Source organism: Astatotilapia calliptera, chromosome 6, assembly GCF_900246225.1.
Source record: "Astatotilapia calliptera chromosome 6, fAstCal1.2, whole genome shotgun sequence".
NCBI lineage: Eukaryota > Metazoa > Chordata > Actinopteri > Cichliformes > Cichlidae > Astatotilapia > Astatotilapia calliptera.
The window spans coordinates 36,445,021-36,458,788 of NC_039307.1; the positions used below are offsets into that span (position 1 = coordinate 36,445,021).

A 13,768-nucleotide genomic window follows, 5' to 3' on the forward strand; every position below is an offset into this window, starting at 1 on the left:
TTGTAACTTTAAGTGATGCCGCAGTGTTAGTTTGACTTTGGGACCTGAAGTGGAGTTTGGACCCGGAAACGGCTATGTCAGACTTAAAGACCGGATAGCACAGAAGGGAGTCGCTGTTAAGCCAGGCTCTGACTGTTCCTGTATGGAAATCTCATTCTTGATGATCCATATGTTTGATTTAGCAAAGATTTTACATTGCAGACCCTTCCTGCTGCAACCCTCCTCATTTATCTGGGTTTGGGACCAACACTAGGAGGACACTGGTTTGGCCTCACCTCGTCACATACACGTGCCCTGGTGGCTGGGTTAGTTGCTGCCACTAATTATTTTCTTTATAGTATACTTAAAGTTTGACATAGCTTCTTTCCTAATGGTAAGTGGACTTGTTCTTATATAGTGATTTTCTACTCTGCTTGAGCAATCAAAGTGCTTTATACAACATGCCTCATTTAGCCATTCATATATTCATTGGAGAGCAACTTAAGGTTTAGTGTCTTGTGCAAGAAGACTTAAGAGCAGCCAGGGATCAAACCACCAACCATAGAAGATAATTAGTAGTTGACTTACTGGCCTACAGCCACTATCCATTAATACAATGTATCAATGGAATTATATACAGTATATACAATATATAATATTAAGAAAAGCAAAACATTTCATATCATTTCATGCAGTCTTTTGAAAATCTTATATCAAGTGCTGTATTGAGTGTTATACAGCACTTATCAACCCCAGTGTCAAAGAAAAGCTGGAATACTATATGAAATATAAATAAAAACAGAATGCAGTTATTATTAAACCTCAACTTTATTCAATCACTCACTGAAAACACATCAAGTATTTAAAGTAGGAGGAACATTTTGCAGCTAATGTACGTTAATGAACAGGTCACATGATTGTGTATAAATAGTATCTTAGAGAGGCAGAGTTTCTCAGAAAGAAAGATATCAGAGGTTTGCAAAAATACAAATCAAAAACAAAAACTTGTAAAATTGTATGACAATTTTAGAATAATGTTCTTCAGTGTAAAATTGCAAAGAGCTTAAATATCTCATTATTTACAGTAAATTTAGTTAAAAGTTTCAAAAAAATATTGAGAAGCCTCTGTGCACAAGAACCTGAAATCAATATTGGATGATCATCATCCTCAGACTGACAGACATTTACAGAAATCACTATTAGTGAATACAGTTCACAGTACATTGCAAAAATGCAGGTTAAACCTCTATCATGAAGAAAAGAGACCACATGTGAATGTAAAAACAAAAAATCAGCCCACTGGGTGGCCAGTCCAGCTGTGCATCAGGCTAAGTTAGACTCATATTAGCAGTCAGTGGGCTGCATGCAGCACACCCCTATTTTGCTACACAAGGAAATAAGGTTACCTGGAGGTGAAGTGGAGAGAGTGGTAAATATGTAAGAAAGAAGCTGTTTAAAGCAAAAACGAAGTGAAAGAAACTTAAAATAGTGTCCGAGGTCCAAGGAGCAAGCCAGAAAAAAACGGCTGCTTTTCAGAATGTGTCCACAGGAGTAATGACCACTTAAAAATAAATAAATAAACCAAAAAGTGAGGCTCCAGCTCAAACAACAGGTTGCTGAATATTGTTTCCCCTGAGACACTCTGCCTCAAGTAAATGGACTGGTTCTCGTGTAATGCTTTTCTGCTGTATCTATATAAGCGCTCAAAGTGCTTATTAAAATGTTGATGCCGTAATAATTGTTATTGTAATTCTGAGGGTTTTGTGGCATACAATGTTTTGGGAAATCAATAATAACAATTAGCAGTTGTAGCAGAAGCACTCATTTCAGCCTTGTGATTAAATTCTAAAAGACAACCAGGTTATCATTTGTTCACATACATGGTCTGAAGGACTTCTGTACTTGTGTAAAAAACATTCAGACACACGAGTTACACACAGATTTGTTCATATGTGTACCAGCCAAGCGGGCAAATGGTAAAGGTAAGGTCAAGCTAAGTAGCAGATTATGCTGAAAAACAATGCCTCCTAGGTTTGAAAGAGCCTATAGGAGCCCAAAGACAGACATTGGGGCAAAGAAATTTTTCCCCACAAATAAAAACACAAGTATAAATTGGAAGTACCTCTGTACCTGAAATAGTAATAGGAACAAGAGTGATAACAATTGTTAAATATTACCATAAAAAAGACAAAAAAAGCAGATGAGGGGATATTCTAAAATCTCAATAAAACAGTCAAAAAGCAAGGCATTACCACACAATCTATGCTCTGTCCACGTCTAGTCCAGCAGCTGTTTCAAAGCCCAGCTCCTTCTTGTTTCGCAACAGCTGAATGCACAGCTGTCCAACAGTCTTTCCTTAACTTCAGCAGCTCCCTCCTAATGCTACATCCAGGTCTGGACCCCCTGGGGGGCTCTAGGACAAAGTCACTGGTTCAGTGACAGTCCGGCTGCCACAACTCTAAAGCCAATACAGCCAATAGCACACCCTGGTACCCCAACAATAGTTGTTATATAAGAAAGTGTAATAGGCTGTTCACAAGGTTGTTGTAATCAGTCATATCAGCCATATCAGCTAGTATTGGACCCTTGATCAACAATGTCCAGCAGGTAGTACCAGCAATAGCACAATTCTACATTCCTCAGTTAGTATGTTAAATATTAAAGTTTAAAGAAATAGGAGGCTTAAAAGGGTTTCCAGGAGAAAGCACGTTCTCTTAAAAAAGGCTATGTTAGCAGCTGTACAGTATTACCTGTGAATAAAGGATTGAAAAATGAAATTAGGTATATAAGTGGGGAACTTAAAGGGTTTGGTGAGTGCAACAAAAAAAAGATTCAAGTAGTCCAGTGCCTATGAAGTACAGTGGCAGATTCCTCTCAGTACTCTGGTTAACTGGTGATTCTAACCCTGTCTATGCAGCTTTAAGTTACGTGTCATTGATGAAAATGTGGCTAATGTGTTTTTGTCCTTATACAGATGAAATTCACGGATGCAATGCGCTCCAAAGCCCGTCTGTCTATCACAGGATCGACCAGCGAGAATGGTCGTGTTCCAGTGGCTTACCTCCGTCCTGGATTACCCATGAGTCTCAGCATGACTGATCTCTCCTGACTACATCCAAGCCAGTGCCTTACAGCTAGAAAGACTGGACAGATGTCTACCCACCACTTGGCTGTCAGGCTTCAGCAATGACCTGCCCATCAATGAAGAGAGTCACTTGACCATCAGTGAGAAGAATGGCTGTTCATATACAAATTCATGAAAAGCAATCAAGCACAGTGGACAATTTTCTAATCAAACACACATCATTATTTAATGGATTTCCCCCCCTCTTGTACAGACAACAAGAAACAATGATGCTAACGCAATAACAATATTAATCAGGAATGTGATCAGGAGTTATAAAAGCAGACTGATGAAATGGAATATCACATCCATAAAATATTAGTAATTGTGGTAGCAGATAATGATATTGCTATTGTTCCTATTTTTTCTCCTTATTTTTCCCTGAAAATCCCTAATGAGTGGAAACTTTTACCAGATTAAGGGATGCATGGACTGGCAACCACGGGTACACAGTATAAACACTTCTACAACACAACACTACAAAAACATACAAATTTTATGCAGGAATGGGCTGAAATGGGTTAAAAAGTACCTGAGCAAGGTGTGATACCGAAAGCATCAACAAATGCAATCTGAGAAAGTGAATATCCCTGGCTCAAACTGACCACTCATCAGTATTACGATTAAAATGAAGCAATTACTAATGTTTATAATGCATTTCATGAAATGTTGTCCACTCCAAGATATGTTAAATAATTAAACAAAATTCCCCAAATATTTAGTGTTTAATCCAATTAAAATTTTTAATTGGATTCTTGGTAACATGAATATTTTATAGTCTTTGCAGAATTACTGTAAATATGTTTACACTTTCCTCTTGTTCATTGGGCAATAGCTTAACAGTGATTTATGTTTGACTGTGTGACACACAGCTCTAAACGTTTAATGATCAGCATATGAAATTATAAAATAGACATAATAAATCATGTTGAATCCGTTAAATATATTTTAACACCTTGTGTAAACAGCACATTGGCAGTTTTTACATTCCTTGTTTTTCATGCTGGACTGTTAACTACAGGATCATAGATTTAACCATTATTATATACACAAAATAGAGTTAGGAAAACTAGATGGAGATTCAACCCTGGTTATGGAAAAATCACACGGTGTGGTTAGTAAGGGAAGTTTTACTCGTTGGTGATAAGAAAGAAAAATGTATGTTAGCAGAAGCAAACTGCAATGCAAGGTGTCCCAGCCAGTTAAAGACTGAGATAGGTGGTATACACTCGGAGCTGAGTCAAATAAAGGGAAAACACACACAAACATAGGCTTGAATTAAAATCAGCTAAGTGAAGGTGAATTAAAACGATCAAAAACTGCAGGTCAGATTGAGTTTTAGAGCAAAGTTCTGTGAAGCATCAGCCCCAGGTTAGTTTTAGTGCTTATCTAAATATTATTGGTTTTATCTATAAATAAATACACAGAAAATAGCAACTTTAAGTTTGTGCAGTTATTTAATGTACTGGTATCCTTACTGAATATGGACACTAACAGGGACTAAAAAATACACAGACAAGTCGCATAAATTGTGTAGCTGTTTGGCAGCTATTGGCAGTCATTTGTCATGAAGACACTGAAGGGGTACTTTAATCATTTTTTGTTGCACTTCCACAAAGTGAAGATATTTACAATTCCTTAATAAGCTCTAAAAACAGAAACACACATTCATAAGGCATTCAACAGGGCTATTTCATGAATCCCAATTAATTGGTAACACCCTACACATGTCAGTATGCTTTGTTTGTAATATAATAATTTTTTTAAAACTGATCTGAAACCAGTTAAAAACCAGTTTTTATTCTTCTATTCTTGTAGAAACCACTCTTTTTTTTCATAGATCTTCCTTGGTAATTGGGTTTTGCATGGCATCTATGACTGTATATTCACAATTTGAACTTGCTGATACATAAAAATTGAAAGGCACAATAAAGTGCAACCCACTGGCAGCAAAATAGGCTAATGTTACTCATATCAGTGCCATATTATAAACAATCACTTTCTGTTGGCTGCTGTAGTGTAGTAAATGGTCTATTATCTAGATCTAGAATTTAAAAATTGCATTTAATTTTAAAGACACGCTCTATTTTCTTTCAAAAAAAAAAAGACTATCAGACAAAAAAATAATTTATTCAAAAGAGAATAAGAACGTTTGCATTCAAAGATCTAAACAAAAAGTGTGTGTGTAAATTACATCTTGCTCTCACCCTATGGCAGTTGGGATAGGCTCCCCCCCGAACTGGAAAAGCGGAAGAAAACGGACGAGTGGATGAAAGCTTTTATTTAGAGCCCCAGATACTGTTTTCACAAACTGAGGTGGACTAAATTTGCTCCCTTTAATTATATGGTTCTGTAAATATTTAGAATATATGAGAAGTATATGTTCCCATCCCTCTTTCTAGGTCAGCACATCACAACTGCAGCATAAACACAAACACGCCTTGCTTATACATTGACATATATTTTCACATTTGCATGTGCACCTGCATAGTATTCTCATAAGAGTTCTGAAGTCAATTGGATGATGTGCCAAACAGACTGAGACCCAATCAGAGTTCTTTATGCTCAGTCAATGGCAGCTGCTGATACTGAAACCTGAGCCAGTAGGAGTTCTCACTGCTGTGAACTGGACAAAAAAAAGAAACTGTGAAGAAAAACTTTTTGTTTTAATAAATATACTGCACTAAAGGATGGCAACAAAGACGATGGAAGAGGATGGAGTGAAGAAAGTTTGCATGTCACTTTAAGTTTTTCCTTTGATGAAATTTTCAGTCTGAAGCTTTGTGACTGCTGCATTTAGTGTTTAATAATAATACTAATAAGAATACTATTAGCGATATTAATTGCAGTATTATTGTGATTCTTGTTATGTATAGTGTATGCTTTTAAGAACTCTGGTATGCTATTTTTTTCACAAGAGAGCTGATGTTTGTGCTGCTGGTTAGAAGCTAGCTGGTTAGCTTAAAATCTTCTTATACGATATGAAAAATGCCCAAACTGTGATAAACACAGGGTTGTTGAAGATATAAAGGCATCTGCTTCCATTTCTTCTTATGAACTCGTATCATTTTCACCTTAAGCACATGTTAATTTTCATTATATTCTCATGGTGTTACAGTCAAATGAACGAGTAACAGCAAAATAAAACACATCCTTCACTGATGGAAATGTGAAAATGATCACTCTTAACGTTACCTCTGGTATAACTTCATTTTCTATTAAATGTAAGTAAGTTGCTTTTTAACAGAACAGATTATTGCCTGGGCTAATTTCATTCGAGGTGTAAATTATGTCCAACATAGTCCCTTCCGTTTTATATACTGCTTATATTTCATATAAACATGTATTGAGTTCTTGAGGTCTTCATTATCTGACTATTTTCGATATATATTAAACATGCTTGCCCTTGAAATGTCATAATAAAAACAGACAAAGACATTAAGGACACACTTAACATAGCAGTTTCTTGAAGAAGTTTTGTCTCTGTTTTCATGATATTGACCTTTTGTGGCCATATAAATTATGACTTGACTTTGAAAATTAAATTAAAATGCTGTCTAAGGTGAGATAAACTGATGGGTGAGGAAAGGCTATAACTAAACCTAGACTTGAAGTAATGCTATTTAAGAAGTAATGCTATTATCCCAATGGTTGGTTACCATAATCATATCTATGTTTATGCCTAGCATTAAACAGACCTTACATAATTTTCACACAACCTTAATTATTGATGATTATTATAAAGAACTGCTCATAATGTTGGCAAAAGGCAATGCAGACAACTGCAGCACCTAACTACACCCAGCAACTGAATGCGAAAGTTAAAATATACTTTTCTAACTACACTAGACGTGATATTTTGTGACATTCTTTAGATTTTATTTTTTTTTGAAAAACCTGGTAAAACAGAGATTAAAGTTACAGAGTTGTGATAAACGATATTCATAAAACTATTCTTCCATCTTTCTCTACTGTCAAATGGTGGGCGACCGTGGCTCAGGGGGTTGGGAAGCGTATCTGTAACCGGAAGGTCGCCGGTTCGATCCCTGGGCTCTCTGTCCTGGTCGTTGTGTCCCTGGGCAAGACACTTTACCCTACTTGCCTACTGGTGTTGGCCAGAGGGGCCGATGGCGCGATATGGCAGCCTCGCTTCTGTCAGTCTGCCCCAGGGCAGCTGTGGCTACAACTGTAGCTGCCTCCACCAGTGTGTGAATGTGAGAGTGAATGAATAGTGGTATTGTAAAGCGCTTTGGGTGCCTTGAAAAGCGCTATATAAATCCAATCCATTATTATTATTAAATCATTGCTGCCATAAATAGTGTTCCCCAAAAACCCTTATTTATGTGATCATTTCTTAATAACATTTAACTTTACAGTAATGGATTACACAGCAGTGGGGAACACATTTCATTATAAGAAATGTCTTTCAGAAAGTGTTGTAACTAAATTTAAGGATATAATTCTTCTACTTCTACTTGCTTCAATACTATGTGCCAAAACAGTATAGAGCAGCTACCTAAACTCTACTCCCAGAGAAGTAGATTATTCTTTTAATATTCTTTTATATCCTCATGCGTGTGGATTCTGTATCACTTTAACCATAACTAGTAATGATGTCATGAATTTCTCCACAAATAAAAATTTAACAGTTAGAGAAAAATATTCATAATCATCTCACAGATATATAATTATGTACAGCAGTTTCTTATGTTATCTACTTCCAGCATACTGCAGTCAGGATTGTGGAGGACTGCATGTCTCATGTGGGTGAAAACCCCTCACCCCCTCTCTTTCTGACGTGTACCCAGATGGACACATTTGCAGGACTATAAATCCCGCTGAGCAATTCTCCATATGAGACACATAGATGTCGTTGAACTCAAGCCCTGGGAGAAACATCGCCACTTTCAGGGATTTATTTTAATTAATTAATTTAATGGGGTGGCTGTAACTCAGAAGATAAAGCAAGTCATCTGCCACTTGGAGGGAGATGACTTGCTGGAGCAGAAAATAGTTCATCTTAATGTGTTTGTTTTTTTATCTGTGGATAGATAATCCAAGTAGTCTGGGCTTGAAAAAAGGTGGAAAACCCCCCAAAACCAGATACTAAATTTTTCATTCTCTCAGACTGAAACTTCTAACATCAACAATCACTTCCTCCAAACGATCAACGTGTCTAATAGATCCCATTCATTCAAGACTGCTCAAAGAAGTCCTAGTGTTCATGTTTTGATGTTAAACATGATTATTTCTATTAATGGGCTTAAGTATTACAGTTGGCAATAATTAAACCATTAATTAAAAAGTCAATACTTGACCCAGCTGTCTTTGTTGTCTTTGCTGTCTCTGACAGTGGACTCATCTCTGTGCTTGTGCTGCCAGACCTCAGCGCAGTGTTTGACACTGCCGACCATAATATTTCACTAAAGAGATTATGCATGGCATAGTAATTAAAGCTACTGTCTAATGTAACCCAGTATGTTCATATAAATGGGGAGTCTTCCTCACACATTGGAATGGAGAGGATTAAAAATGAGTACATCAGAGAAAGCTCAAAGTCTGACAGGCGAGGTTGTGACAGTTTGGACATGTGCAGAGGAGTGAAAGTGGGGATAACGAAGATAGTGCTGCCAGGCAGGAGGTAAAGACGTAGTGAAAGAGGAGATGCAGAGGGTTGGTGTCACAGAGGAGGATGCTGAGAGAGGGTGAGATGGAGGCAGATACCACAGGCCTGCAAAAAAAAAAATTTCAGCTGCATGGGATATTTGCATACATTTTTTTTTCTTTTTTTGCAAAACTTGAAGAGTTTTCATTTAAAAAGCACAGCAGCAATGAAAAAAAAAATCAATACTATATTACAATTTTTGGTTGCAGACCTGTGTAATGTGCTGTGGCAACCCCTGAAGGGAGCTGCAAAAAGATGATGAAGAATCCATCCATCCAAATCAGGGTCAGTCTTCTTTTATAGAGGCATTCATGAGCCCTCTCAAATACAGCGCCCCCTACTGGCAAAACCCCATTGGCACATGAACACCCACACATCACCACATCCCCTTTTCTCTGACAACATAGGTCCCACGAATCAACATATACACATATTTGTATTACAACAATAATTTTTTTTTCTCTCAACACCATCAGAATATAAGATAAAAACAAATCCAGTCATAGCTTTACAGATTAAGCCTAACTGGTCTCTTGACCTTACGCTCTGACCTCCTCAATACAGGTTCTGAAACAACTGCACTTTTCTCCACATGCTCATGTCCATCCAGTGGTTTTAAACCAGACACTGTCTCTGCATGTGACACATCAACATTTTCATCTTCCTCACCATATTGTTCCTCCTGAAATGTCTCTTTAGTCTTCAGCAAGTTACGACGGTTCCTTCTGAACACATGACCTTCTTCAGTTCTTACGTCATATGATCTCGGACCTGCTTCCTGAAGAACAATGGCTTTCCTGCTCCATGCATTCTGATCTTGGATTCTCACTACATCATCCTTTGCAAGCAATCCAAGTGTTCTTGTTCCCTTGTCGTATTGCAGTTTTTGCTTCCATTTCAGATGCTCTTGCTTTTTTATAATTTCTTCACTCTGCTTGCTTTCTGCATAGCAGGGCAAAGTTGTGTGTAGCTTACGATTCATCAGCAATTCTGCAGGGGATAAACCACAGTCAAGAGGAGCAGTCCTGTAGCTCAGCATAGCTAAATAAGGATCTGATCGACTGTCTGTAGCCTTCTTCAGAAGCTGCTTGATGATATGCACTCCTTTTTCAGCCTTGCCATTTGCCTGTGGATGTTGAGGACTTGATGTGACATGTTTAAAGCCGTATTCTCTTGCGAAATTCTGCCATTCTTTGCAATTATAGCAAGGACCATTGTCACTAATGACAGTTTCAGGTATTCCATGCCTGGAAAAGATAGACTTCACATGTGTGATCACATTATTAGCAGTTGTACTTGTAAGCAGAGCAATCTCAGGAAAGTTAGAGTAATAATCTATCACCAACAGATAGTCTTTCCCATTAAAATGAAATAAATCTGTTCCGACTTTCCTCCAAGGCGCTGTAGGAAGTTCAGGAATCATCATGGGTTCTCTTGCCTGTCTGCTCTGAAACTTGTTACATGTTTCACACTTTCCGACCATGGTCTCAATGTCTTTATTAATGCCAGGCCAGTACACAGTGTCTCTAGCTCTCCTTTTACACTTTTCTATTCCCAGATGTCCCTCATGTATTCTTTGAAGTATCAGCTGTCTCAGACTATGTGGTATCACAATCCTATTGCCTCTCAACAGCAGTCCATTTACCACATTGAGCTCCGATCTAACATGATAATACTTTGAACAAGACCCTTTGGGCCAGTCCCCTTGGATATTTTCCATCACCGTTTGCAGCTCCCTGTCTGCAGCTGTCTCCTCGCATATTTGTTTTATCTTTGCGTCAGACACTGGCAGAGACTCCACTATCATATTAACATGATCGTCTACTTCTTTCTCAGTGGAGCTTGCGTGACACACCTCTGATGCTCGCGACAGTGCATCCGCTAAAGCTAAATGCTTTCCTGGTGTGTATATCAAGTCAAAGCTGTACCTTTGCAGTTTCATCATGAGACGTTGAATCCTCGGTGACATCTCGTTCAGATGTTTCTTAATGATTGACACCAAAGGACGATGATCTGTCTCAACTGTAAAGGTAGGAAGACCATAAACATAACAGTGAAAAATATCAAGTCCATATGCCAGTCCGAGACATTCTTTCTCAATCTGAGCATATCTAGCTTCAGACTTAGTCATGGATCTAGAAGCATAAGCAACTGGTTTCCAACTCCCCTCTTCAGCTTGAAGTAAAACAGCTCCAAGCCCATCCTTTGAGGCATCTGTTGAGATTTTCAGACTCTTAGTTGGATCATAATATGCAAGCACTGGGCGCGTTGTCAGTGTGGTTTTTAAATCATTCCATTCTTGTTCATGCCTCGCTGACCATTTAAATTCTATGGAATCACGAAGTAACTCCCTTAGTGCTGATGTTCGCACTGACAAGTTAGGTATGAATTTTCCTACAAAGTTTATCATTCCCATCACTCTGAGCACACCTCTCTTATCTGTCGGGCGTGGCATTGTTGCGATTGCTTTTACTTTTCTTTCATCTGGCTCAATACCCCCAGCAGAGAATTTGTCTCCCAGAAATGTTATTTCCTTCACACCAAAATGACACTTGTCACGATTTAACTTTAATCCATTCTCCCTCATCTGCTGCAGCACCTTCACCAGTCTTTCATTATGTTCTTGTAGGGTGGAGCCCCATATAACCACATCATCAACATAACAGCGAACACCTTGTAAACCCTCTAACATGTTGTCCATGGCACGATGAAAAATCTCAGATGCTGAGATTATGCCAAATGGCATTCTGAGGAATCTATACCTGCCAAAAGGTGTATTGAAAGTACAGTATTTTGAACTTTTCTCATCCAGCTTTATTTGCCAAAAACCCTGTGCTGCATCTAGCTTTGAAAAGTATTTGGCGCCTGCCATTTCACTTGCAACCTCTTCACGCTTTGGTATCTGGTAGTGCTCACGTTTTATAGCTTGATTTAAATCGCCAGGGTCCATGCATATTCTCAAATCATTGTTTTTATTCCTTTTATCCACAAACACCATTGAGTTTACCCACGCAGTCGGTTCTTCCACTTTTGTAATGACCTGCAACTGTAACATCCTGTTAAGTTCTTTCTTTAAACGGTCCTTCAGTGGAGCGGGGACTCTACGTGGTGCATGGATCACTGGCTTTGCATCCTCTTTCAGCTGGATACTGTAATTGCATGGTAGACATCCCAAACCTTTGAAGATATCCTCATAATGCTGTACAATGGAGTCAACTGCTCCTCGCTGTCCACTTTCTGTTTCTGGACAGCTGATGTGATACACTCTTTCTACTAGGTTCAATCTTTTGGATGTCACGCCACCCAGCAGTGATTCACGACCTTCTGGAACAACATTAAACAATACATCATAATCTTTATGTTTTATTGTCACTTTAAGCCTGCATTGACCACTGCTCTCAATATACTTTCCATTGTAGTCTTTTAGAGGTACTCTTTTCTTTATTATTTTGGGCTTTGGTTTCATGGCATGGATCTCTGTCATGCTGATTAGGTTCGCCTGCGCACCTGTATCAATCCTTAGTGCCACCAAAGCTCCTTGTATTGGGAGTGAAACAATCCACGTGTCTTCATAATCTGAGCATCGCTCACTGTCCTCTGCTTCGTTATGCTCACTTTTTACATCCTCAAGTGACACTATGCCCACAAAGAAAGTCTCGCTTAAGTCAGTCTCTTCAACTACATGCACTGATTTGGGTTTGGCTTTCGACAGACATTGTTTGGCAAAATGATTTTTTCCATCGCATTTCAAACATCTTTTGCCATAAGCTGGACACTGTCTAGGTTCATGTCTGCTACCACATCGCTTACAGGAGTACACTGTATCCTCTTTGCTGGGCTTCTGCGACATATTCTTCCTCATTTTCTTTTTAACCACAGCTATTCTTGCACTATTGTGGAGACTGGAATAAATGGTAAATGGTAAATGGCCTGCATTTGTATAGTGCTTTTCTAGTCCATAGGACCCCAAAGCGCTTTACACTACATTCAGTCATCCACCCATTCACACACACATTCACACACTGGCGATAGCAAGCTACATTGTAGCCACAGCTGCCCTGGGGCGCACTGACAGAGGCGAGGCTGCCGGACACTGGCGCCACCGGGCCCTCTGACCACCACCAGTAGGCAAACATGGGGTTAGTATCTTGCCCAAGGATATTTGACATGCAGCCCGGAGGCAGCCTGGGATCGAACCACCAACCTTCTGATTAGTGGCTGACCTGCTCTGCCACCTGAGCTACAGCCAGGTACAGATTAGTCAGTCCAGTGCTAGTAGTCCAGTGCTAGTAGGATTTTATGGATAGGGTGGGGCTAGTGTGTATTAATAATGGTAAAGGAACTTGATATAATAATCTGTATGTACCTTGGTGGCATGAGGAGTGTAAGTAAAGCGGTAAAGAACAGAAAAAGAGCATTTAGACAGCTGAAAAATTACCACTCAATAAAAGTATTGATTCACTACAAGAGCACAAGCGAAGAATTAAAAGGTCTACAAAGCATACATATTGGAGGCAATGTAATAGTACTGTAATAGTATAGGCAGAGAGACATGGTTAGTGGACATTTGGGGTGTGGTGAGGAGGACAAACAAGCTTCCAAACAGTAGGGACAGAGAACAGAATAGCGATTAATAATATAGACAAGGCAGAGCTCAATGTTCAAATGTTTGTAAAGATTCATAGTTCTGGTAATTTATCAGATATTCCTAAACAGTGCAGGAATGAGACACTGGCAAAGAACCTTAGATGCAGGGTAAATGTAAAAAGAAATGAATTCAGAGGCAGTTTGGACTTACTGCTCAGTATGAATTAAGAAAGCATTAACAAATGTTCGTCACACCTCTCCAGGTAAAGACAGTAAATGTTATACTGTGTTGGAGTACATGGATAATGACTGAGTTGTTGCTGTTTTGTGATTATTTATGCAGCTTGGGAAACGGGTATAATTTCATCTACATGGAAACAGCCTGCAATTGTTCCGATTTTAAAACCCAGAAA

General features: G+C 38.7%; 1 protein-coding gene across 3 annotated transcripts in view; it reads left to right on the forward strand.

Annotated features, from left to right (window-relative positions):
- Positions 1 to 6,577, forward strand: part of LOC113024706 (glutamate receptor 2-like) — a 122,872-nt gene extending 116,295 nt beyond the window's left edge. For 2 of the 3 annotated variants that reach the window (XM_026171985.1, XM_026171987.1), the window contains exon 20: positions 2,954 to 3,013. Coding sequence is in view for 1 of the 3 variants with exons in the window: in XM_026171986.1 (XP_026027771.1) it covers positions 2,954 to 3,088 (135 nt within the window). In the remaining 2 variants the exon portion in view is untranslated. Of the gene's footprint in view, positions 1 to 2,953 lie in introns of all 3 variants that reach the window. The other variant, XM_026171986.1, reaches the window with a different exon arrangement.
- Positions 6,578 to 13,768: the final 7,191 nt, after the last annotated feature.